The sequence below is a fragment of the Mobula hypostoma genome (assembly GCF_963921235.1).
Source record: "Mobula hypostoma chromosome 10 unlocalized genomic scaffold, sMobHyp1.1 SUPER_10_unloc_1, whole genome shotgun sequence".
Lineage (NCBI taxonomy): Eukaryota > Metazoa > Chordata > Chondrichthyes > Myliobatiformes > Myliobatidae > Mobula > Mobula hypostoma.
Genome location: NW_026948136.1, coordinates 237,679 through 261,804, shown reverse-complemented (window position 1 = coordinate 261,804; position 24,126 = coordinate 237,679). Strand labels below are relative to the sequence as shown.

Genomic DNA, 24,126 nt, shown 5'->3' with positions numbered 1-24,126 from the left:
CTCACCAGTACCTCCACTTCCTCGGGGCGCTGAAGAAACCTCACCAGTACCTCCACTTCCTCGGGGCGCTAAAGAAACCTCACCAGTACCTCCACTTCCTCGGGGCGCTAAAGAAACCTCACCAGTACCTCCACTTCCTCGGGGCGCTAAAGACACCTCACCAGTACCTCCACTTCCTCGGGGCGCTAAAGACACCTCACCAGTACCTCCACTTCCTCGGGGCGCTAAAGACTCCTCACCAGTACCTCCACTTCCTCGGGGCGCTAAAGACACCTCACCAGTACCTCCACTTCCTCGGGGCGCTAAAGAAACCTCACCAGTACCTCCACTTCCTCGGGGCGCTAAAGAAACCTCACCAGTACCTCCACTTCCTCGGGGCGCTAAAGAAACCTCACCAGTACCTCCACTTCCTCGGGGCGCTGAAGAAACCTCACCAGTACCTCCACTTCCTCGGGGCGCTAAAGACTCCTCACCAGTACCTCCACTTCCTCGGGGCGCTAAAGAAACCTCACCAGTACCTCCACTTCCTCGGGGCGCTAAAGACACCTCACCAGTACCTCCACTTCCTCGGGGCGCTAAAGACTCCTCACCAGTACCTCCACTTCCTCGGGGCGCTAAAGACTCCTCACCAGTACCTCCACTTCCTCGGGGCGCTGAAGAAACCTCACCAGTACCTCCACTTCCTCGGGGCGCTAAAGACACCTCACCAGTACCTCCACTTCCTCGGGGCGCTAAAGAAACCTCACCAGTACCTCCACTTCCTCGGGGCGCTAAAGACACCTCACCAGTACCTCCACTTCCTCGGGGCGCTAAAGACTCCTCACCAGTACCTCCACTTCCTCGGGGCGCTAAAGAAACCTCACCAGTACCTCCACTTCCTCGGGGCGCTAAAGACTCCTCACCAGTACCTCCACTTCCTCGGGGCGCTAAAGACTCCTCACCAGTACCTCCACTTCCTCGGGGCGCTAAAGAAACCTCACCAGTACCTCCACTTCCTCGGGGCGCTAAAGAAACCTCACCAGTACCTCCACTTCCTCGGGGCGCTAAAGACTCCTCACCAGTACCTCCACTTCCTCGGGGCGCTAAAGAAACCTCACCAGTACCTCCACTTCCTCGGGGCGCTGAAGAAACCTCACCAGTACCTCCACCTCCTCGGGGCGCTAAAGACTCCTCACCAGTACCTCCACCCTCGGGGCGCTAAAACCTCACCATACCTCCACTTCCTCGGGGCGCTAAAGAAACCTCACCAGTACCTCCACTTCCTCGGGGCGCTAAAGAAGTACCTCCACTTCCTCGGGGCGCTAAAGACCTCACCAGTACCTCCACTTCCTCGGGGCGCTAAAGAAACCTCACCAGTACCTCCACTTCCTCGGGGCGCTAAAGAAACCTCACCATTACCTCCACTTCCTCGGGGCGCTAAAGAAACCTCACCAGTACCTCCACTTCCTCGGGGCGCTGAAGAAACCTCACCAGTACCTCCACTTCCTCGGGGCGCTAAAGACACCTCACCAGTACCTCCACTTCCTCGGGGCGCTAAAGACACCTCACCAGTACCTCCACTTCCTCGGGGCGCTAAAGACTCCTCACCAGTACCTCCACTTCCTCGGGGCGCTAAAGACTCCTCACCAGTACCTCCACTTCCTCGGGGCGCTAAAGAAACCTCACCAGTACCTCCACTTCCTCGGGGCGCTAAAGAAACCTCACCAGTACCTCCACTTCCTCGGGGCGCTGAAGAAACCTCACCAGTACCTCCACTTCCTCGGGGCGCTGAAGAAACCTCACCAGTACCTCCACTTCCTCGGGGCGCTAAAGACACCTCACCAGTACCTCCACTTCCTCGGGGCGCTAAAGACACCTCACCAGTACCTCCACTTCCTCGGGGCGCTAAAGACACCTCACCAGTACCTCCACTTCCTCGGGGCGCTAAAGACTCCTCACCAGTACCTCCACTTCCTCGGGGCGCTAAAGACTCCTCACCAGTACCTCCACTTCCTCGGGGCGCTAAAGAAACCTCACCAGTACCTCCACTTCCTCGGGGCGCTGAAGAAACCTCACCAGTACCTCCACCTCCTCGGGGCGCTAAAGACTCCTCACCAGTACCTCCACTTCCTCGGGGCGCTAAAGACTCCTCACCAGTACCTCCACTTCCTCGGGGCGCGAAAGACACCTCACCAGTACCTCCACTTCCTCGGGGCGCTAAAGACTCCTCACCAGTACCTCCACTTCCTCGGGGCGCTAAAGACTCCTCACCAGTACCTCCACTTCCTCGGGGCGCTAAAGACTCCTCACCAGTACCTCCACTTCCTCGGGGCGCTAAAGACTCCTCACCAGTACCTCCACTTCCTCAGGGCGCTAAAGACACCTCACCAGTACCTCCACTTCCTCGGGCGCTGAAGAAACCTCACCAGTACCTCCACTTCCTCGGGGCGCTAAAGACTCCTCACCAGTACCTCCACTTCCTCGGGGCGCTAAAGACTCCTCACCAGTACCTCCACTTCCTCAGGGCGCTAAAGACACCTCACCAGTACCTCCACTTCCTCAGGGCGCTAAAGACACCTCACCAGTACCTCCACTTCCTCGGGGCGCTAAAGACTCCTCACCAGTACCTCCACTTCCTCGGGGCGCTAAAGACTCCTCACCAGTACCTCCACTTCCTCGGGGCGCGAAAGACACCTCACCAGTACCTCCACTTCCTCGGGGCGCTAAAGACTCCTCACCAGTACCTCCACTTCCTCGGGGTGCTAAAGACTCCTCACCAGTACCTCCACTTCCTCAGGGCGCTAAAGACACCTCCCCAGTACCTCCACTTCCTCGGGGCGCTAAAGAAACCTCACCAGTACCTCCACCTCCTCGGGGCGCTAAAGCAACCTCACCAGTACCTCCACTTCCTCAGGGTGCTAAAGACTCCTCACCAGTACCTCCACTTCCTCAGGGCGCTAAAGACACCTCACCAGTACCTCCACTTCCTCAGGGCGCTAAAGACACCTCACCAGTACCTCCACTTCCTCGGGGCGCTAAAGACTCCTCACCAGTACCTCCACTTCCTCGGGGCGCTAAAGACTCCTCACCAGTACCTCCACTTCCTCGGGGCGCGAAAGACACCTCACCAGTACCTCCACTTCCTCGGGGCGCTAAAGACTCCTCACCAGTACCTCCACTTCCTCGGGGTGCTAAAGACTCCTCACCAGTACCTCCACTTCCTCAGGGCGCTAAAGACACCTCACCAGTACCTCCACTTCCTCGGGGCGCTAAAGAAACCTCACCAGTACCTCCACCTCCTCGGGGCGCTAAAGCAACCTCACCAGTACCTCCACTTCCTCAGGGCGCTAAAGAAACCTCACCAGTACCTCCACTTCCTCGGGGCGCTGAAGAAACCTCACCAGTACCTCCACTTCCTCGGGGTGCTAAAGAAACCTCACCAGTACCTCCACTTCCTCGGGGCGCTAAAGACTCCTCACCAGTACCTCCACTTCCTCGGGGCGCTAAAGACTCCTCACCAGTACCTCCACTTCCTCGGGGCGCTGAAGAAACCTCACCAGTACCTCCACTTCCTCGGGGCGCTGAAGAAACCTCACCAGTACCTCCACTTCCTCGGGGCGCTGAAGACACCTGGTACGCCGCTGTTGACCCACTCTGGTATTTACTGGTGACCAAGCTGTGATCAGCCTCTCTGGCTGTGTCTTCGCTGGGTCTCGCGATGGCCCTGCCTACAGCCACAGGCAACGGCTCGGAGCTGTGGATGCAGCTCAGCACATCACGCAAATTGGCCTCGCCCCTCCAGGAGCTCTGGCGGCCTGATAAAGCAGCCAGTGTAATCAATAACCCAACCGCCTCCGATGCTGCCTCTTCTCCCATTTTCCATTGGGTGGAAGATACAAAAGCCTGAAAGCCTTTGCCACCAGGCTCAAACAGCTTCTGTCCCGCTGTTATAAAACAGTGAGCGATCCCTAATGTGATAAGATTGCTCTTGACCTCATTAGGGTCTTGCACCTTATCATTTCCCTGCACTGCACTTCCTCTGTAACTGTTACGCTTTATTCTGCTGCTGTTTTAGCAAGTTTCTACCTCAATGCCCCGCGTAATGGTTTGATCTTGTTCAGTAAGCAGTCAGAAGGAGAAGCTGTGCCCCAGCATATAGCACCATAATGATCCTGTCCATCCGATCCGGATATTCTGCATGTCTGCCTGTGTCTGTGGGAAGGGGAACAGACCAAAGAGTCCTCATCTGGAGTGTGGTGTTCCTGCTAGGATCAGCTGACGATAGGCGAGTGTGAGAGAGGGTCCAGACATGATTTAAAACTTGGGTTTCTGGAGTGAGTGGCAGGGAGAGGATAGAGAGGCTGGGACTGCTGACTTGGGAGAAGGAAAAGACTTCTGGATATAGCACAGTGGCCCAGCGGTTAGAGCTGTGCCTCTCGGCTCCAGAGTTCCAGGTTCGATCCCATTCTCTGCCTCTGCCTGTGTTGTGGAGTTTGCACCTTCAACCATGGGTTCACCCCAGTGGACTCCCATTTCCTCCCACATCCGAAAGACATGAGTCGGTGGGTCAGTCGGAGGCTGTGTTCCTCCCCTGGTGTGTCGATGAGGGACAGAATCTGCTGGGGGGTTGGAGGGAACAGGGGACAGATGAGAATGTGGGATGAAGTGATTAGAGAAACTTTCAGTGGGATGTACCTCCATCGTGTCACCCTGATGTAGGGGATTAAACACTGACTGGGGCTAGGGTGGACTCTCATCCCTCTTCCACTGCCATCCCCATTCCCCACACTGACCCCTCTGGGAGCCCGTTTCCCCCGCACACTGACCCTCCCACCGCCGGGAGCCCATTCCGTCCACACTGACCCACCCCTGGGAGCCCGTTCCCCCGCACACTGACCCCCCCCTGCTGGGAGTCTGCTGCCCCCCCACACTGACCCACCCCCAGGAGCCTGTTTTTCCCCCCCACACTAACCCCCCTGGGAGCCTATTCTCCCCCCCACTGACCCCCCCCCAGGAGCCCGTTCCCTCGTACTGACCCCCCCCAGAGAGCCCATTCCCCCCCCTACTGACCTCCCCCCCCCTCCCTGGGAGCCTGATTCCCCCCCCACACTGACCCCCCCCCAGGAGCCCATTCCCTCGCACTGACCCCCCCCAGTGAGCCTGTTACCCCACACTGATCCCCCCCCACCAGGAGTCCCCATTCCCATACTCCCTTAAATCCCACTGGGGTCCAGGGTCCCTGTACCCCACACACCCTTTAAGCTCACCTCAGGGTGCTGTTACTGCGCTGCCTTCAATTTCAAAAGAAGCCCAGTTCCCACATTCCCCTTGAAACCATCAAGATGAGTTTTTTTTGGTCACCTGAACATTGAGACACCACACATTGAGGATGTGCTGGGGGCAGAACACAGTTGTCACCGTGCTCCTGGTATCGGCATGGCGTGCCTCCTGATCCGTTCACGGGAAATAGTCTTCCAGCACTGTGGAACGTCACCCGCACGTGAGCTGTGCTAACACGGAATCACATCAAATAGGCCGGAAGATCTGCTGATCTGGAGGTGATGTTGTCCGGAAGGTTCTTCGGAAGTCATGAAGGAGGTGCAAATTTTGTGGTTACAGTTGTTAGATTAGATGTTCGTCATGGTTCAGATCAGACAGGAGCAGCCTGTACTGGCAAGCAAGGCAAAGGGGCCTGAGCACATGTTCTCCATTTGTGTTGCAACCCAGTCTGAACCAGCTACTGACTGAGTCGCACTTCAACTTTGCTGTGAAGACACCACCAAAATGTGGGACCAAATACACCAGGGAAAGTCCACAAAGAGGTGATCAAATAAGCGTATAAGCAAGGGTAAAGAAAGCTAAAACTACAAGCAAACTGCAATCTGGATCCTCGTCCAACACATGGGCACCGACAAGGCCCCAATTTATTGTATCATGTGCGTAGAATGCATTGTTGGCAGTGCCGGTGGAAGTAGATCCGTTAGGGACAATTCAGAGACGCTAACATCGGTAGAGGGCCATGGGCAGTGCGGTAGAGGGCCATGGGCAGTGCGGTAGAGGGCCATGGGCAGTGCGGTAGGGAAACGGTAGATTGATCGTGGAGTAAGATAAAAGGTTGGCACATTTTGGACTGTAATGTACACGCAATGGTTTAAATGAACCAGCAGCAATAGAACACACCTGGAGTCTGGTTTTGATGAGAAAGCCACCATTTATTAGTAACTACTTAATATAGTAATTTAAACCAGGTAAATCCAAAGTTAGCAGTGTTATGCAGTGTGTATATGTGTGTAAATATAATGCCCAAACCCGTTCAGACTCGGATGGGAAGATTAAAGGCTTACGATGGTAATGTAAGGAAGTTCAGTTCAATGCACGGAGTCGGTGGTGGGGAGAGAGGGGTGTTTGTAAGCCGAGGTGAAATCCACAGTAGGAGAGGAACGAATAAGCGGGTGCCATTTGTCTTCCGTCGTCGGACTCCAAATCCACTCTCGAGTCAGCCAGACGTAGCTTATCACAAATGGGACCATCTTCGAGGGTGAGCTACCACCCAGGCAAGGGTAGACACACCGGTAGCCTCCACGGGGTCAGCCCTTCCACACACCGTGACAGCCACTGATCGATCTTCAACCCACCCTTGTGGGCACTCGAAAGATCCACCCAGTGACTTAGCTGCCACTGGCTTCCTTTCACTGACCGGTCGCCTTAACCGTGTTCCACTCTGTGTGTCCGTGAGAGTCATCTGACCTTGCTTAAATAAACACGCTGCGAAGCATCTGTAAGCATCGAACTGTCCATCACATAACTCTCACCATGGCAACCCAGAAGCAGGCAGCACTACTGTCCTCCCCCCTTCCCCCCTTCCCCCCTTCCCCCCTTCCCCCCTTCCCCCCTTCCCCCCTTCCCCCCTTCCCCCCTTCCCCCCTTCCCCCCTTCCCCCCTTCCCCCCTTCCCCCCTTCCCCCCTTCCCCCCTTCCCCCCTTCCCCCCTTCCCCCCTTCCCCCCTTCCCCCCTTCCCCCCTTCCCCCCTTCCCCCCTTCCCTCCTCCCCCTCTCCCCCTCTCCCCCTCCTAAAGGCACACTCTATGTCCGTCACAGGACTGATGAATTCATTCTTTGCTGTAACTATTTATTGTTCCCATCTGATTTATCTCTTGATTCTTCTAATAATTTTATTCGTCATTCAGATCCTCTCCTCCTCCATCTCCCTCAGACACCAAGTTTCACCAGCCCCCTGAGGTGGGAGGGGGTGGAGGTGCGTCTCTACCAGTGGAGGAGTTGGGTGTTCCTTCCCTCCGTTAGCCTGCAGGTCACCCTTGGGCAAGGGGCAGGACCTGGTAGCCCCCCACCCTCTGATCACGGTCTCATGAAGCCACGGGAGCAGCTGGTTAATGGTCGTACGGGCAGCCGGTGCAGATCACAGGTCCTGGTTATCCGACCACTGACACCAGGCAGACAGTCTCTGAAGGATATTGATAATGGCTAAGCTGGGATCACCCATCTTGTAAAGACACTGCCCAGAAGAAGGCAACGCAAAGCACTTCTGTAGAAGAATTAGCCAGGAACAATGATGGTCAAGACCATGATCGTCCACATCATCTGCTGTGGCATACCATCAATAACATTCTCCCTATGACTACATGGGATTCCTCTCGCGTCCCAAACATGTGGGGCACCTGTAAATTGCCCCCCAATGTTTGAGTGTGGGGCAGAATCTTGGGAATGCTGGGAGAACATGCTAACCATTTTGTAGGTGAGATTATAAACATAAGAGATTATACAGATGCTGGAAGTCCAGAGGAACACACACTAAATGCTGGGGTGGCTCAGCAAGTCAGGCAGCAACTATAGAAAGGAATTAACAGTTGACTTGTCGGGCTGAGACCTTTCATCAGGATTTAGTGGGATCAGTGGGGTGGGGGGTGGAATTGGAGATTTGACCCCACAGATGCTGGAATCTGGACAGCCCACTATCTAATGGAGGATCTCAACAAGATCATACAGGATCTAGGTCAAAGCCCCACATCAGGACTGAAAATGGAGAGCAGACACGGCCAGTATAAAGAGGGAAGCGTATGAATGGAAAATCTACAAAAGGTAGTGGGTTTGGCCCAGAGCATCACGGGTAAAGCCCTCCCAACCACTGAACACATCGACTTGAAGCACTGAAATAGGAAAACAGCATCCATCATCGGAGATCCCCACCACCCAGGCCGTGCTCTTTTCTCACTGCTATCAGGGTACGAGGTACAGGAGCCTCAGAACTCGCACCACCAGCTTCAAAAACAGTTACTACCCCTCAATCTTCAGGCTTAAACAAAAAGGGATAACTTCACTCAACTTCACTTGCCTCATCACTGAAACGTCCCACAACCAATTATTTCACTTTAAAGGACTCTTTATTTCATTATCTTATGCCCTCATTATTTATTGCTATTTATTTATATTTGCATTTGCACAGTTTGTTGTCTTCTGTACTCTAGTTAATCTTTCAGTCATCCTGTCAGAGTTGCTATTCTATAGACTTGCTGAGAATACCCGCAAGAAAATGCATCTCAGGGTTGTATATAGTGACATATATGCACTTTGATAATAAAATTTACTTTGAGCTTTTTGAGTGATGCCACAGGTGTGTAAGGTGATGGGTGGACTGAGGAGGGGTGTACATTGACAGACAGGTTGTGCCTGCAAGGGGAGAGGAGAGGGTTGGGTGGATGATTGATAGTGGGGAGTAGGGAGTGGGAGAGAGAAAGGAAAGAGGAAAAAAACAGGTGGAAGTTGTGGTGGGAGGGCAGCTGCTGGAGGAAGATACGGAGTTGGATTCGATAAGTAAGGAAATTGGGATTAGGAGAGAGGTGAACTGCAGTTGAAGGAAGGAAGATTAGCTTTATTTGTCATATGGACATCAAAACAAATGTGTTGTGCTGGGGGCGCGTTGCTCTGTGTTGGGTGTTGTGTTCAACATTGTGGACGTGCTGTGTGGCCCCCAGCACAGCCTCGGGTGCGTTGGCAATGAAAGGGAACAATGCATTTCATTGCTTGTGTCAGTGTAGAGAGAAGGCTGTGCGGTGGGAATGGCTATGATGGAAGGCTTGTTGGACAGTTAATTGGACAGCAATTTGTGTAAGAGGGAAGTGGGACCAGCTTGGATAGACACTTTGAATTGGGCCGAAGGGCCTGTTTCTGTGTTTTAAATAGAGATTGCAGAGAGTTGTGGACACAATTGAGCACGTCACAGAAACCAGCGTCTGCTGCTTCATGGTCTCTGTCGAACATCGCACTGTCTTGGGAAATCAGCCTGAACGATCTCTCCTCTCCCCTCCCATCAGGTAGAACATGCAAAAGCCTGAAAGCACACACCACCAGGCTCGAGGACCACTTCTGCCACAGCGTCGTAAGACTATTGAATGTTTCCCTAGTATAATAAGATGAACTCCTGATCTCACTACCTCATTATGACCTTGCACCTTATTATTTCCCTGCACTGAACTCTCTCTGTAATTGTTGCACTCTATTCTGCATCTTGTGATTGTTCCACCTCAATGCATCTGATCTGTATGTACAGACAAACATTTCACTGTATCCCGGTTCGTGCCCTCTCCAGTGGCACTGCCTGTCTTTGCAACCTTTGCCACCCCCACTCTCCCCTCCTCCCTCTTTCACAAGGCCAGAAACGAGAGTGGGAATTGGCCACTTGGCCCTTTGATCCTGACCCTTCCCCTCGTTCAGTGAGATACACAGTCCCTCCACAGGGGACGATAATAAACCAATTCTAATGCAGGCAGATGGGATCAGTGAATGTGGGCAATAAGGTCAGGATGGAAATGACGGGCTGAAGGGCATGTTTCTATGCTAGACGACCCTGCACTGGATTTTGCAGCGTATTCCTGTCTCAGACAGATCAGGTTTAATGAACAAACCTTCCCCACCCTCTCCTGACGGGTACCACCTGCCACGTGCCCTTTCATCTCTCCGAGTCACCCCCACGGTCACCGGCGCTCCCGATTTGATTTTTCACTGCCTTTCAACGCATTTCACTGCCTGTTTCGATGGACTGTACATGTGTCAGATAAAGCTAAATCTTAATCGTCCATGCTCGCCAACTGCTCCCCCTTCTCAAACCATAAAGCGGGCTTGGTTTCCAACAGGAAACCAGAGAGATTCTGCAGATTCTGGAACTCTTTATTCCCTCCATGGATGCTGCCTGAGACACCAAATCCCTCCAGCATTTTCCGACTGCTCCTAGTTCTGATGAGAAGAAGCATTGCCCTGAAGCAACACCTTTTTTCCTCTCCCTCCACAGTCGCCGCCCAGTTTGCTGGGTGTTCCCAACACTTGCTGCCTTTTAATGTCGGACTTGCGGCGTTTTGGCTCCTGCTGAATGGGCGAGTGTTGTTGCTGTCCAGACCCAGGGAAAGTTCCCCTACAAAACGTAGCATTTGTAACGTTTTGCCTGAAGGTGGGTGGGGCCAGGATGCCCTCAGCACTGGCACAGAAAGTGTTAACCTGGACTCCAACTTCTCTGATGACAGGTCATTGACCTGAAAAGTGAATTCTGCTTCTCTCTCCGCAGATGCTGCCTGACCTGCTGGATATTTCTGCCTTTCTTGTTTCCCCCTCGCCCGTGGTAAGTCTGATCAAAGCTGGCACTCCGCTACTAACTCTTGTTTCTTCTCTCACTCCCCCCACTCCACCTCTCTCCGACCATGCTGCATCATTTCCCGGCAACAGTCCCAACCTGGTCGCAATGAAGATTGGGGACCGTATAGCTGAACACCTGGGAGGAGCCGTGCTGATCACGGTGAGTCTTCTCTGCACAGAAAGGGGGCAGTTGTGCTGTAAGCCCCTCCAGTGGCACTGCCTGTCTTTGCAACCTTTGCCTCCTCCACTCTCACCCCCTCCTCCTTTCACAAGGTGAGAAACGAGTGTGGCCACTCGGCCCATCGTTCCTGACCCTTCCATCATTCAGTGAGACCACAGTCCCCCCACAGGGGACAGGTGATTCTGTGGACGCGAAAAGGAAGCTCGGATGGTAGCTTGCCTCCCAGGTGCCGGGCTCCACGATGTTTCTGAATGAGTCCACAATATCCTGAGAAGGGTGGGTGAACAGCCAGAAGTCGTGGTACGTAATTGGTACCAATGACAAAGGTTGAAAAGAGGAGGAGATCATGAAGTGGGACCTCAAGGGTAGTGATCTCAGGATTGCTGCCTGTGCCATGTGACAGTGAGGATAGGAATGGAATGAGGAGGCAGATAAATGCGTGGCTGAAGAATTGAAGCGAGGGCAGGGATACAGATTTCTGGATCATTGTGACCTCTTCTGGGGCAGGTGGGATCTGTACAAAAGGGACGGGTTGCACTTGAATCCAGGGAGGACCTATGTTCTCGCAGGCAGGTTTGCTAGAGCTGTTGGGAGTGGTTTAAGCTGTTATGGCAGGGGAATGGGAACCAGTATGATAGAGCTGAGGATGAGCCAGCAGGTTTACAGGTAGATGATGGGTGTAATATGAATGTAAGGAAGGACAAGCCAATGATCGGGTACAAATGCAGGCAAGATGGAGTTAAATTGTACCATAGAAGCAAAATTCAAAAGGGCGAAGGATTCAGGACTGAAGGTGCACGTAGTATTTGGAATAAGGCGGACAAACTCGAGGTGCAATTAGCGATTGGTCAGTATGACGTTGTGGGCATCACTGAATCGTGGCTGAAAGAAGGTCACAGTGAGGAGTTGAACATCAAAGGATATACTTTGTACTGAAAGGACAGGCAGGAAGGCATAGGCGGTGGTGTGGCTCTATTGGTAAGAGATGGAATTACATCTTTAGAAAGAGGTGACATAGGGTCAGAGAATGTTGAATCTTTGTAGGTGAAGTTAAGAAACTGCAAGGGTAAAAAAAACATGGGAAACATATATAATGCAAAATAAATAGTAACGGCTACAGAGAAAGTGCAGTGCAGGCAGACAGGAAGGTGCAGGGTCACAATGAGATAGATTGCGTAGACACAATGGGCAGTAAGTAGACACTGCCCATTATGACTCTGGTGTTTCGGCAGCAATGGAGGTCCGCCATCTCTGGTGGTGTCAAGGTTCCCTTTTCATCGTGTCGATAGCTTCCTCTGGGTTTTCACTCCTGTCCGTCACGCAAGTCCCGGGTGGAGACTCAGGAATATCGTCACGCTCAGATGTGGGAGGGTTCTTCATTGATGTTTCTGTAACAGTTTTGTTTGACCAGTCAGGGTTGCTAGCTCTGAGCTGAACCCCCGAACCTGGAGGACCGGTGGACCGCTGTTAGTCTGGCCTCTGCCCTTTGACCTGTTTGGCATGGGTGACCCTACCAAGAGCCAAAACAGAAAGCCCTGACTCCAGCCAACGTGGCTCTCTGAGTCACTGAGGCACACAAGCCTCCAAACCCTACAACGAGGTTGTGGTCCCCTTGGAGGACTGTGACATCAAGAATCCATTTTATCATATTAGGGAATGATTCAATAGTCTTATAACACCAGGGGGTGGTGATGGGAGCCAGATTGATGGGACTCAGGATGAAGCAGTTGCTGTACAGTTGATGCACTGTCTCCCTGTACATGGACGACGTCACCGTCTTCTGCTCTGATCCGAGGTCAGTTTGCAGGTTGATTGGCATCTGCGAACAGTTCGAGCTAGCGTCGGGGGCCAGGGTCAACCGCACGAAGAGCGAAGCCATGCTCTTCGGCAACTGGCCCGACCGATCCAGCGTCCCCTTCACCATCGGGTCTGACCACGTGAAGGTGTTGGGGATCTGGCTCGGAGGGGCCGAGGCGTGCAACAAGAACTGGCAGGAGCGGACTGCCAAGGTGATATGGAAACTGGGACTGTGGGGAGGGCGCTCCCTGTCGATAACGGGCAAGAACCTGGTCATCAGGTGTGAGGTGCTCTCAGGGCTGCTGTACTTGGCGCAGGTGTGGCCCGTCCCCCGCTCCTGCTGCTCGGAAATTACCCGAGCTGTCTTCAGATTCGTCTGGGGATCCAAGATGGAGCGGGTGAGACGGACCGTCATGCACAAGTCCCTGGACAATGGGGGCAAGAACGTCCCCAACGTCGCCCTCACCCTGATGGCCAGCTTCGTGAGTGACTGCATCAGGCTGTCCGTGGATCCCAGATACGTGGGCACTAAGTTACACTAACCTGTCGCCCTAGCTACGAAGGATGGGTCTGGCCCCACTCCCGCGCAACGCCCCAGTCAGCTGCTCGTTACCTCCATACCTGTCCTTCGTAGAAAAGTTCTTCAAGGCCGACGCATTTGACCACAAGGCAATTAGACAGTGGTCTGCACGTACTGTCCTGTAGGCACTGCAGGAGAAGGATGTGATGGACACAGTGGGGTGGTTCCCTGAGCAGACCGTCCAGTTCATCTGGCAAATTGCCTCATCACCACACCTCACCAACAGGCACAAAGACCTCGCCTGGCTGCCGGTGAGAGGGGCCCTCCCAGTCAGATCCCTCCTGTACGCCTGGAACGTTGTCTCCACACCCTGCTGCCCACGGGAGGAATGTAATGAGGTGGAGTGGATGACCCACCTCTTTGCACACTGTGGGTTCACGAAGGTGTGGAGGAGAATGGTAGGGACGGGCTAGTGTCACGTTTCATCCCCAGCAGCTGCGTTACCGAGGACTCCCTGATCTACGGGCTGTTCCCGGGGACACATCCGGTGCTGCTGGCAGATCATCAGTTCGGTGAAAGACGCGCTTTGGTCTGCCGGAAACTTGGTGGTCTGCCAGCACATGGAGATGTCGGTGACTGACCGCTGCCGACTGGCTCACTCTCGCCTGCAGGAGTACGTGCTGAGGGATGCACTCAAGCTTGGTGCGGCCACCGCGAAGGCCCGGTGGGGAAGGAGCACAGTTTAAGGTTCGTCACCCGCAGGAATGGGAGGGGTCGGGTGGGGGGGGGAGTATACCCCTCATCAGCGGTGTGGACAGTTGAATCAACATGGTGCCCCAGGAGTGGCTGGAATTGTGGAAAGGTATAGACAGTAAAGGAACTTCGGTAAAGAAATGAGAGTCAACGCCTGGTTTTTATTGTAAATTTTTTTAATTCTAAGTAAGTTTTTATTCTTGACTAAGGTTTGCAGGTGTCAACAAATGATTTATTGTAAACATCCTTATTTTGAATAAGGACTTAGAGTCAACGCATGACTTATTGTAAATAACTTTATTTATCGAATAAGGACTGAGAGTCAACGAATGTTTTTTTTGTAAATAAGTTTATTTTGGAATATTTCTGAATAAAGCATATTTTTGGGGGAAAAAAGATGCACTGTGTAGCGAGATTGTGAGGAAAGGCAAGCAGATAATAGGACAAAATTGTGGTCAGTGGGATGAGGTGAAGTGTAACATGGGGACAAAATCGAAAAGGGTGAGGAATACAGGACCGAAGCTGTTATATTTGAATGCATGCAGTATATGGAGAAAGGTAAATGATCTTGTAGTGCAGTTAAAGATTGACAGGTATGATGTAGGCAGAAATAAGTCGTAGCTGAAAGAAGATCATAGTTGGGAGCTGAATGTCCAAGGATACTCATTGTATTGAAAGGTCAGACAGTTAAGGGAAAGGTGCTGGGGTGGCTCTGTTGGTAAAAGATTAAATCAAATCCCAGAAAGAGGTGACATAGGATCAGAAGATGTAGAACTCTTGTGGGTAGAGTTAAGAAACTGCAAAATCAATAAGAACTTGCTGGGAGTTGTATACAAGCCAGATATGAGATACAAATTGCAATGGGAAATAGAAACAGCATATCAAAAGGGCAATGTTGCGATCGTCATGGTGGATTTTAATATGCAGGTAAATTGGAAAAATCAGGTTGATGCTGGATCCCAAGAGACAGGATTTATGGAATGCCTACAAGACAGGTTTTTAGAGCAGCTTGTGGTTAAGCCCACAAGGGGAAAGGCAATTCTGGATTGTGTGTTGTTAAATGAACCAGATTTGATTAGGGAGCTTCGGGTAAAGGAACCCTTAGGAGGCAGTGATCATAGTATGTCAGGAATACCGTCGCATTCGGATGTAGAAGGATTTACTCTCCATTTAGAAAATTGTCTCTGCCTTTATTCCTCCTACCAAAGCGCATGACCTTACACTTCCTGGCACTGTATTCCATCTGCCACTTCTTTGCCCATTGTCCCAATCTGTCTAAATCCTTCTAAAGACCCTCTGCTTCTTCAACACCACCTTCCCCTCCACCTATCCATGTATTGTCTGGAAACATGTTGAAAAGCCATTCATTCCTCATCCAAATCATTGACCTAACGTGAAAAGGATCAGTCCCAACACAGGCCGCTGTGGAATACCACTAGTCACCAGCAGCCAGAAAGGGCCCCCTTTATTCCCACTCTTTGCCTCCTCCGTGCTCGTATCTTTCCTGTAGTACCATGGGCTCTTATCTTGTTAAGCAGCCTCGTGTGTCACCTTGTCAAAGGCCTTCTGAAAATCCAAGTATACAACATCAACCGATTCTCCTTTCTCTATCCTGCTTGTTATTTCTTCAAAGAATTCCAACAGATTTGTCAGGCAAGATTTTCCTTTAGGAAACCATGCTGATTTTGGCCTATTTTATCATGTGCCTCCAAGTACTCCAAAACCACATCCTCAACAATTGACTTCAACATCCTCCCAACCACTAAGCTTAGATTAACTTCCTTTCTTCTGCCTCTCTCCCTTCTTGAAGAGTAGAGTGATATTTGCAATTTTGCAGCCCTCCGGAACCATGCCAGAATCATTGATTCTCAAAAGATCATTACCAATGCCTCCACAATCTCTTCAGCCACCTCTTTCTGAACCCTGGGGTGTGGACTATCTGGTCCAGGTGACTTCTTGTCCTTCAGACCTTTCAGTTTCCCAAATACCTTCACCCTAGTAATAGCAACTACGCTCACTTCTGCCTCCAACACTCTTAAACTTCCAACATACTGCGAGTGTCTTCTACAATGAAGACTGAAGCAAAATACCTATTCAGTTCATCCACCATTTCCTTGCCCTCATCACTACCCCTCCAGCATCATTTTCCAGTGGTCCGATGTCCACTCTCACCTCTTTATTACACTTTATATATCTGAAGAAACTCTTGGTATCCTCTAATATTATTAGTTAACTTGCCTAGTATTCCGTATTTTCCTTCTTTATGACTTTTTAAATTGCCTTCAATTGGTGTTTAAAGGCTTGTTAATCCTTTAACTTCCCACTGATTTTTGCTCTATTATACACCCTCTCTTTGGCTTTTATGTTGCCTTTGATTTCTCTTGTCAGTCACAGTGGAATCATCCTGCCTTTAGAATACTTTTTTGGGATGTATCTATCCTGCTATTTCTGAATTGCTCCCAGAAATTTCAGGCATTGCTGCTTTGCCATCATCCCTGCTAGTGTTCCCTTACAATTAATTTTGACCAGCTCCTCTCTTGTGTCTCTGTAATTCCCTTTACCCCACTGAAATACTGATACATCTGACTTTAACTTCTCCTCAAGTTGTAAGGTGAATTCTATCATATTATGATCACTGGCCCCTAGGTCTTCCTTTACCTTAAGCTCTCTAATCAATTCTTGTTCCCTGTATAACACCCAATGCAGGATAGCTGATCCCCTGGTGGGCTCAACCATGAGCTGTTCTAAAAAGCCATCTGATATTCTACAAATTCCCTGCATTGGGATCCAGCACCAACCTGGTTCCCCCAATCTACCTGCATATTGACATTCCCCCTGACTATAGTAACATTGCCCTTTCACATGTATTTTCTCTTGTGTAATTTGTAGCCCACATCTTTGCTACTGTTAAGGGGTTTATATAGAACTCCCATCAGGGTCATTTTACCCTTGCAGTTTCTTGGCTCTGGCCACCATGATTCTACACCTTCCAATCCTATTTCTTTTTTTTTTAAATTTTATTTTTATTTGGATGATTTGATTTCACTTTTTTTCCAACAAAGCCACCCCACCTCCTCTGCCTCCCTGCCTGTCCTTTTGATCCAGTGTGTATCCTTGGACGTTAATCTCCCAGCTATGGTCTTTCAGCCAGGACTCAGTGATGTCCACAATGTCATACATGCCACTGTATAACTGTGCTACAAGATCACCTACTTTATTCTGTATACTGCGTGCTTTCAAATATAAAACCTTCAGTCCTGTATTCATCACCCTTTTCAGTTTTGTCCCCCCTTTTTAATAGTGTAATGAATCCTGTTCATTGCAATTTTGCCTTATCATCGGCCTCTCTTTGCTAGCAGTCTCAGTACACACGGCCTTTGTTTGTAAACCAACTGTCTCATCCTCAGCACCATCACTCCAGTTCCCAACCCCCTGCCAAATTAGTTTAAACCCTCCTGAACTGCTCTAGCAAACCTGCCCGCAAGGGTGTTGGTCACTAGAGCGCGGCCCAGATAGCAACCTGGAGATTACTGCCCTGGGGGTCTTGCTTTCCACTTTTCATAGCTTCCTAAAATCTCCCTTCAGGACCTCCTCACCTTTCCTACCTATGTCATTGGTGCCAATATGTAGCAAAACTTCTGGCTGCTCACCTTTGCCCTTTAGGATGCCGTGGACATCCCTGACCTTAGCATCTAGGAGGCAATATACCATCCGGATGTCTCTATCACGTTCACAGAATCTCTATTCTCTATTTCTCCGACTATGAAATCTCCTGTCGTTACTGCAGTCCTCCTCACCTCTCTTCCTTTCTGAGCCACAGCACCAAACTCTGCCAGAGACCTGGTCGCTGCGGCTATCTCCTGGTGGTAGTTCCTCCCCGTCAACTGTGTCCAAAGTGCTCTACCTATTATTGAGGGAAATGGCCACAGGAATACTCTACATTGACTGCCCATTCCCTTTCTCTTAACAGTCGCCCAGTTACCTGCTTCCTGCCATCTAGGGGTGACTACTCCCTGTAACTCCTATCTATCACTTTCTCATTCTCCCATACGAGTGAAAGGTCACCGAGCTGCGGCTCCGGTTCCTTAACACGTTCTCTGAGGAGATGGACCTCGGTGCAGCTGGTGCAGATGTGGTTATCCGGGAGGCTGGAGGTCTCCCAGAATTCCCACATCCCCCATACCGAACAAAACACGGTTCCTGGAGCCATTGTTACTGAACTAATTCTGCCTTAGCCGATGAGGAGTGAAAAATAGAGGAAGAAATAAACTTGCCCCTCCAGCACTGGCCACTCACACACTGGCCCGCTCCAGCACTGGCCACTCACACAATGGCCCACGTGTGCTGGGGGCAGCCTGCAAGTGTTGCCACACGCTGGGCACCAACGTTGCATGCCCACAACTCACCGATCCATACTGATCTTTACACCACTGGACTGTGGGAGGAAACCGGAGCACCCGGAGGAAACCCACACAGTCACAGTATGAACTCCTTCCAGGTGGCTGCGGGAATTGAACTGGTGCCAAATGCTACACGACAGTGCCGCCCTACAGTGGCACGGTACGCCTTAGGGGCATCAATAAAAAGTTGGTGGGAGTCACCAAATTTCTGCAGCTTCCTGAGGAAGTAGGGGTGTCTGAGCTTTCTGGGCCCTGCTGTCTACGTGGTTGGAATAGGGCAGGGTGCTGGGAGACGTTCGTCCCTAGGAACGGTCGCTAATACACCAAATATCCTCGCTTCCCTTCCAGCTGGACAACACTAAGCTGTCGGGCGAGTACAGTGGGCCAGCCGTTGTCGTGTATGAGCGCCAGGACAACAAGTGGACGCCCAAAGACAAGAACTTGTGAGTGGCCTCTGACCTTGCTGGCAGTAGTAGTGGGATAGGAATGGGGAGCTAATGCCCCGAGGGTACATCCCCCTCCATCTGTGTATCCATGGTGACGGACGAGCCTCTCCCTGCAGGCGCCACCTCCCACTTGTATCGTCCCAGTCCTCCTGACCTCTCTCCTTGTGGCGGGCGTTCCCCTCACACTCTTCATTCCTAACGTTCCTCACGTTCCAGGGGAAATAAAGGTGGTCAGCTTCCCCATTCCAGGACTTTCCCTTCTGTGTGTATTGTCCTTCCCACGTTTCCACAAACCCCAGTCTCTCCCTCTCACCCACACACTCAGAGAGGGTGGGGGAGCCATTCCCACAGGCTGATAAACCCACCAACCCACACGAGGAGTGTTAATATATTATCCTGCTACACCACCCCCCCCCCCACCGAGCTTTCGGATGGGCACATGCTCATCCTTCCTCGCCCCAACAAACTCTGAGCAAGGGTCAGGAAAGCAGAAGGCCAAACAGCGGATGCCACAGGTCCGAGATAAAAACTGGGGAAGGCTGGAAAGAGGAAACGGATCCGACATCCCGGATGGGAAGGAGTGGACGGCATTCTCCTCGGTACCCGGGAGCGCCGTTTGGAGATGGACTGGGTCACGGGTCACTGAGAGAAGGAAGGGGCAGGGGGCCTTCTGTGTGTCTGTGTGGGCTCCCCTCACCCCCACCCCAGGGGCTCTGGTCCCCTCCCACATCCCAGAGATACATGGGCTGCTGGGTTTATCAGCTGCTGGCAACGTGGGGAGAACAAGTCACGCACAAGGCAAAGAGCAGGAGCGGGGAAGCTGATGACCTTCCTTCCCCTCGGAACGTTAGATTTTTCACCCGTGAGAGGGGAGGGGTGGTGGGGGGAATTAGAGGGAGCGCCAGCCAACCACAAGGTGGGGACTGGGGGGGCCTGGGTGATGTAAGGGAAAGGTGGTGACTGCAGGGGAAGGATGGGGGAGGCTCGTCCATCGTGTGAGGGAGGGAGATGTGTCAAATCCGTCAGCAGAAGAAGATTGAGACCCTGCACCAGCAGACTGCTCCCTGTAAAACGCCGCCCCGTACCTGTGACAGGTGTGGGGGGAGCACTGTCACCTGCAGGTTCCCCTCCAAGGGATCACCCCACCCAACTGGGAACCATCGTGTGCTCACATAGTGAGCCGATTCTCAAGCCGGGCCATGCCAGAGGTCAGCATTGAACCGGGGACCCCGGTAATTGGGAGGCGGCAGGTCTAACTGCTGCACCACTGCGCGACTCTTCATGGTCGTCGGGACGCGGTGTGCTCCGGGACCCGCTTTGATTCCCTCCCGACAGATGCTCCCGGAGCTGCTGAGAAGTTCCACTGCCTGCCTGAGGGCAGATCCAGTCCACTCCCAGGTTTCAGGAAGAGGCAGGGTGGGTGATAAACTCTGACCCTCCCAGCAAAACCAGACCCCGAAAGTGGTTGTAAAGGGAAGGAATGCTAGTGAGAGCTAAAGGCTGATTATCAGGATTGGTTGAAGTAGAGGTTGAGCGTGGGGAGTCACAAAGTCTCCAGTCAGAGAGTAAGGTGCTGCTTTCCCATTTCCCACTGGGAAGTTGAAGGTGCTTTGTTCACTCTGGGAGTGGATCAGAGAATTGGAATGGCAGGCAACAGGGATTTACCTCCCACTGAATTGCAGGCGGGAGGGGCTGGTGGGGTGGGTGGGGAGGATTCACAATGATATCCTGCTCTGCTCCTGAGAGGTGGGGCATTGTCTGACCTTCAACCTCACCTCCGACCAGTGGGCAGCTGTCCACTCCCAACCACCCAGCACCCAGTGACATAGAAACATAGAAACATAGAAAATAGGTGCAGGAGTAGGCCATTCGGCCCTTCGAGCCTGCACCGCCATTTATTATGATCATGGCTGATCATCCAACTCAGAACCCAGCCTTCCCTCCATACCCCGTGACCCCTGTAGCCACAAGGGCCATATCTAACTTCCTTTTAAACATAGCTAATGAACTGGCCTCAACAGTTTGCTGTGGCAGAGAATTCCACAGATTCACCACTCTCTGTGTGAAGAAGTTTTTCCTAACCTCGGTCCTAAAAGGCTTCCCCTCTATCCTCAAACTGTGACCCCTCGTTCTAGACCTCCCCAACATCGGGAACAATCTTCCCGCATCTAGCCTGTCCAATCCCTTTAGGATCTTATACGTTTCAATCAGATCCCCCCTCAATCTTCTAAATTCCAACGAGTACAAGCCCAGTTCATCCAGTCTTTCTTCATATGAAAGACCTGCCATCCCAGGAATCAATCTGGTGAACCTTCTTTGTACTCCCTCTATGGCAAGGATGTCTTTCCTCAGATTAGGGGACCAAAACTGCACACAATACTCCAGGTGTGGTCTCACCAAGGCCTTGTACAACTGCAGTAGTACCTCCCTGCTCCTGTACTCGAATCCTCTCGCTATAAATGCCAGCATACCGTTCGCCTTTTTCACCGCCTGCTGTACCTGCATGCCCACTTTCAATGACTGGTGTATAATGACACCCAGGTCTCGTTGCACCTCCCCTTTTCCTAATCGGCCACCATTCAGATAATAATCTGTTTTCCTATTTTTGCCACCAAAGTGGATAACTTCACATTTATCCACATTAAATTGCATCTGCCATGAGTTTGCCCACTCACCCAACCTATCCAAGTCACCCTGCATCCTCTTAGCATCCTCCTCACTGCTAACACTGCCACCCAGCTTCGTGTCATCCGCAAACTTGGAGATGCTGCATTTAATTCCCTCATCCAAGTCATTAATATATATTGTAAACAACTGGGGTCCCAGCACTGAGCCTTGCGGTACCCCACTAGTCACCGCCTGCCATTCTGAAAAGGTCCCGTTTATTCCCACTCTTTGCTTCCTGTCTGCTAACCAATTCTCCACCCACACCAATACCTTACCCCCAATACCATGTGCTTTAAGTTTGCACACTAATCTCCTGTGTGGGACCTTGTCAAAAGCCTTTTGAAAATCCAAATATACCACATCCACTGGTTCTCCCCTATCCACTCTACTAGTTACATCCTCAAAAAATTCTATGAGATTCGTCAGACATGATTTTCCTTTCACAAATCCATGCTGACTTTGTCCGATCATTTCACCGCTTTCCAAATGTGCTGTTATCACATCCTTGATAACTGACTCCAGCAGTTTCCCCACCACCGACGTTAGGCTAACCGGCCTATAATTCCCCGGTTTCTCTCTCCCTCCTTTTTTAAAAAGTGGGGTTACATTAGCCACCCTCCAATCCTCAGGAACTAGTCCAGAATCTAACGAGTTTTGAAAAATTATCACTAATGCATCCACTATTTCTTGGGCCACTTCCTTAAGCACTCTGGGATGCAGACCATCTGGCCCTGGGGATTTATCTGCCTTCAATCCCTTCAATTTACCTAACACCACTTCCCTACTAACATGTATTTCGCTCAGTTCCTCCATCTCACTGGACCCTCTGTCCCTTACTATTTCTGGAAGATTATTTATGTCCTCCTTAGTGAAGACAGAACCAAAGTAATTATTCAATTGGTCTGCCATGTCCTTGCTCCCCATAATCAATTCACCTGTTTCTGTTTGCAGGGGACCTACATTTGTCTTTATCAGTCTTTTCCTTTTTACATATCTATAAAAGCTTTTACAGTCCGTTTTTATGTTCTCTGCCAGTTTTCTCTCATAATCTTTTTTCCCCTTCCTAATTAAGCCCTTTGTCCTCCTCTGCTGAACTCTGAATTTCTCCCAGTCCTCAGGTGAGCCACTTTCTCTGGCTAATTTGTATGCTACTTCTTTGGAATTGATACTATCCCTAATTTCTCTTGTCAGCCACGGGTGCACTACCTTCCTTGATTTATTCTTTTGCCAAACTGGGATGAACAATTGTTGTAGTTCATCCATGCAACCTTTAAATGCCTGCCATTGCATATCCACCGTCAATCCTTGAAGTGTCATTTGCCAGTCTATCTTAGCTAATTCATGTCTCATACCTTCAAAGTTACCCCTCTTTAAGTTCAGAACCTTTGTTTCTGAATTAACTACGTCACTCTCCATGTTAATGAAGAATTCCACCATATTATGGTCACTCTTACCCAAGGGGCCTCTCACGTCAAGATGATTATGACGCTGATGACCTTCACCTCACCTCCGAACTTGGAGTAGAACTGAACTTGAGCCTGGCCTAATCCGACAAGCAAGCGATGGCGGGATTCACTCAGCTTCTGTCGGGCTGCGACTCTTCATCAGAACCGAAAGAGCTAGTTTCAAGTTGCAAGAGGATGGAGAGGAGAAAAGGAATGTCTGATCATTCAATGAATGGCCCGAGGAGCGGCTGCAGGATTGTGGCCCAGTGAGTTGGGCTGTGTCAAAGGGCTCATCACGGGGCCTGAGTGAATAGGCACGCACTTTATATCGACACTGGTGGGGCATTTTCCCATAAAATCATTCAGTCTTCATTCATTCCAGGTGGGGCTTGAGATCCAAATGGGGGATGAGGGGTGTGAAAGAGAGAGAGAGATGGTCCAATAGGGAATGATAGTTTTCATTCCAGACAGGGGCAGGGGTCCAAATAGGTGTCGAGGGGTGTGACGGAGAGATGGTCTGATAGGGAATGTCTGATAGAGCGAGGCCAGGGTTGCAACGGGGATAAATTATCAGTGAAGCCATTGATTGAAAGGTTAACGGGGGAAGCTTGTGGTGTGAAAAGCAGGGTGGTGGGAAACACCCAGTGTCTGTGTGAGAGAGAAAACCTCTCCCCCTTCCCCCCTCCCCATGCCATTTCAGCCCTCTATTCTTCTTCCCTACCCCTCAAGCCCCCACGCCCCCACTGATTGGGATTCTTGCCCCCACAGGGTGATGTGGCAGGACTGGGTGGTGACGCGCTCGGTGCTGAGAGAGCTGATGACAGCCCGGGCCTATGGCGGGCTGGTGGACTTCGATGACCACCTGGATGATATCCGCCGGGACTGGACCAACGCACCCATCAACGACAAGGTGGAGGCACTGGCTGCTCCCTCCAACCACGCCGTATGACCTACGGGTGGGGGCTGGGCAGGAACCGCGCCCCTCATTCGCCCCTCCCCTGCTGAGGTAGAGATTCTGGGGGAGGGGGCAGGTGAGAGACGGGGTCTCTGTAACAGCCAAGAATAAACAAAATCACTCAGAACCTTGATCCGTGTGTGTGTGTGTACTCTGTCACAGATTCCCGACCGATCTGTGTGTGTGTTTGTCTACTCTCACAGATTCCCAACCGATCAGGAGACCAGCCCTAGAAACATAGAAAATAGGTGCAGGAGTAGGCCATTCGGCCCTTCAAGAGTGCACCGCCACTCAGTACGATCATGGCTGATCATCCAACTCAGAACCCTGTACCTGCCTTCTC

General features: G+C 51.4%; 1 protein-coding gene across 2 annotated transcripts in view; it reads left to right on the top strand.

The window, feature by feature from the left end:
- The window catches only part of LOC134341233 (ER membrane protein complex subunit 9-like), a 54,455-nt gene extending 30,545 nt beyond the window's left edge, over positions 1-23,910 (top strand). For both annotated transcript variants that reach the window (XM_063039080.1, XM_063039081.1), the window contains exons 4-6: positions 10,710-10,779; positions 18,619-18,713; positions 23,597-23,910. In XM_063039080.1, the coding sequence (XP_062895150.1) occupies positions 10,710-10,779; positions 18,619-18,713; positions 23,597-23,777 (346 nt within the window). In that variant the 3' untranslated portion in view covers positions 23,778-23,910. The remainder of the gene's footprint in view (positions 1-10,709; positions 10,780-18,618; positions 18,714-23,596) is intronic.
- Positions 23,911-24,126: the final 216 nt, after the last annotated feature.